The 2,148-nt window shown below is 43.6% G+C and overlaps 1 protein-coding gene across 2 annotated transcripts in view; it reads left to right on the forward strand.

Moving 5' to 3' along the window:
- Positions 1–947: 947 nt before the first annotated feature.
- Positions 948–2,148, forward strand: part of LOC101847438 (JNK1/MAPK8-associated membrane protein) — a 13,520-nt gene continuing 12,319 nt past the window's right edge. The window contains exon 1 of one of the 2 annotated variants that reach the window (XM_005102490.3): positions 948–1,120. Coding sequence is in view for 1 of the 2 variants with exons in the window: in XM_035970848.1 (XP_035826741.1) it covers positions 1,197–1,241 (45 nt within the window). In the remaining variant the exon portion in view is untranslated. Of the gene's footprint in view, positions 1,121–1,178; positions 1,242–2,148 lie in introns of those variants that run through there. The other variant, XM_035970848.1, reaches the window with a different exon arrangement.

Raw genomic sequence — 2,148 nt, forward strand, 5'->3', positions numbered from 1 at the left:
GTATGTGTGTGCGTGTGTGCGTGTGTGTGTGTGTGCGTGTGTGTGTGTGTGTGTGTGTGTGTGCGCGCGCGCGCACGTGTGTGTGTGTGATGAAGTTCAAACAAACAAAAGAAGAGAACTGCCGAATACCAATTAAGATTGTACAGATACCTCCCCGTCTCCCTTTTCCCCCCATAGGCCTACACATATACAGAAAGAAAATGACAACAGAACAAAAGCAACAATACTTGCGGCAACTCATTTTTATGATTATATATTCATTGATATAATTATACACAGGCCATAGAGAGCTCGTGGTCAAGAAGTTAAGGTTTTCGCCTTTCATTCAGTAGGCCTACGTCCCGGGTTCGAATCCGAGTAGCAACGGAAAATTTTCTTCTCTAAAATGTTCTCCTTTCACATCGTATTCCTGCTCTCTAACGATGTATTCTGTCGTCGGCTTGTGTCTTCACTTATTGCTCCCACCATCTCTTTCTCACCTCCTTTGCCCCCTCCTCTGGGCCCCTGACTCGTTCTACTGCGACTCCTTGGCTCATTCTTACTGGCTGTATTCAGCCATACCCCTGATCTTATGGTAGGTAAGATCTACACCCAACCTTCTCGGATAAGGGCGAAAAATCTTTGAGATCCCGTGTGCAAGTTGCGCACGTTAAAGATCTCTTGGTGGTCCAAAATAGGTAAGAGTAGGCTTCGGCCACCACCAGGGCAAAATTCAAAATGTCATACCTGCGCGCTCATATGACCTTATGCAGCTACAAGAGCCGTAAAACAATACAAAATACACCAAAAAACAAACAAACCCAAAACTAAAAATAAAAAACAGGCTATAGACTAAACTATCTATAGACCAAACAGTCTTTTTCTCTTTGCCCTCAGTCTGAACATATCATGTACGGAGACACTGCATGTAAGATCAAGAGAGCTAAGCCGAGAAGCTAACACACGATATTGTAACATCAACATCCTATCCTAGTCGACTGACAAACAAAACAGAGCCAGAGCAAAGGCCGTGACAGTAGCTTCTTTAACTAAACTTAAACAGGGGAGGCAAAATTCCCCATTTTCTTAACTATTATGAAAAAGATTTTCAAGTTGTGATTTTGGTAGCCGTGATTTTCAGGTATGTGACAAGTGTGTGGTAAAAACCCGTGGGTGTGTTTCAATAAACATTACACAACACAAGAAAGAGTAACTGGATGGGTAGACTACTCACCGACTACTCTACTACTAATGAGACTGCGGTAGGAGTGAGCGAGTAGGACCTTCGACTTTATTTTGCTTGTCAGATTTGTCGCCCTCTTTCACTTTGGTAGGGTTGACTGGGTTTTTAGTTTGGCTTATAATAGATCTATAATTTTACATGAAAAATGTAAGAATAAGAAAAGCTCTTTAGTCTTTAGTTAGAGTCACCAGTGAAAGGAAGACTCTTTTGGGCTTTACTGGGCTAGGGGTGGCTTGTAACTTGTTGTGGTTTGAAGAACTTTGCTGAACTGGGGAGGACTTCCGTAACGAGCGACCACTATTAAATCTAGATTATACTCAATGGCTTCCAAAATCCTGATGGGAGACCGAAAGCCACTGTAAATACCATCTGTTCATGACAAAATTACGGTAGTTTGCGCATTTTTAGGCCCAGTTTAAAGTTTTGTAGGTCTGACTCAGGGATTAGTAGTCTTGAATCAAGGTGCAGCCGTTGTTGATCACGCAGATTTTATCTACTTCCATTGTTTAGGAGCGCAGAGTTGCCAGGTTTTCTTTGGTTTCTAACCAAATTCTCACCGCGATTAATTCTAACAAAATACATTGTATTATTATTAAGGAGGAGGAATTCCGCAACGAGCGACCAATAAAGGCAATATGAAACGGATAAAAATAGAGAGTTGTTAGGGTTAGGCTTAGGGATAGGGGTAAAGGTGTGTGTAGGGTCTGGGGTAGAGGTGTGGGTAGGGTCTGGGGTAGGGGTTGGGACAGGGGTATTGGTACGGGTTGGGATAGAGGTATGGGTAGGGTTAGGGTCTGGCCCGGGGTAGGCCTAGGGCTAGGGGGATAGGTCTTTCCTTGTGTTTAATGAAGGTTAGGGGTTGGGATGGGGGTAGGGGGTACGGTTAGGTCTTTTCTTTATTGTTTTTTTTTGGGGGGGGGGGGGGG

This window comes from Aplysia californica, unplaced genomic scaffold, assembly GCF_000002075.1.
Source record: "Aplysia californica isolate F4 #8 unplaced genomic scaffold, AplCal3.0 scaffold00327, whole genome shotgun sequence".
Classification (NCBI taxonomy): Eukaryota; Metazoa; Mollusca; class Gastropoda; order Aplysiida; family Aplysiidae; genus Aplysia; species Aplysia californica.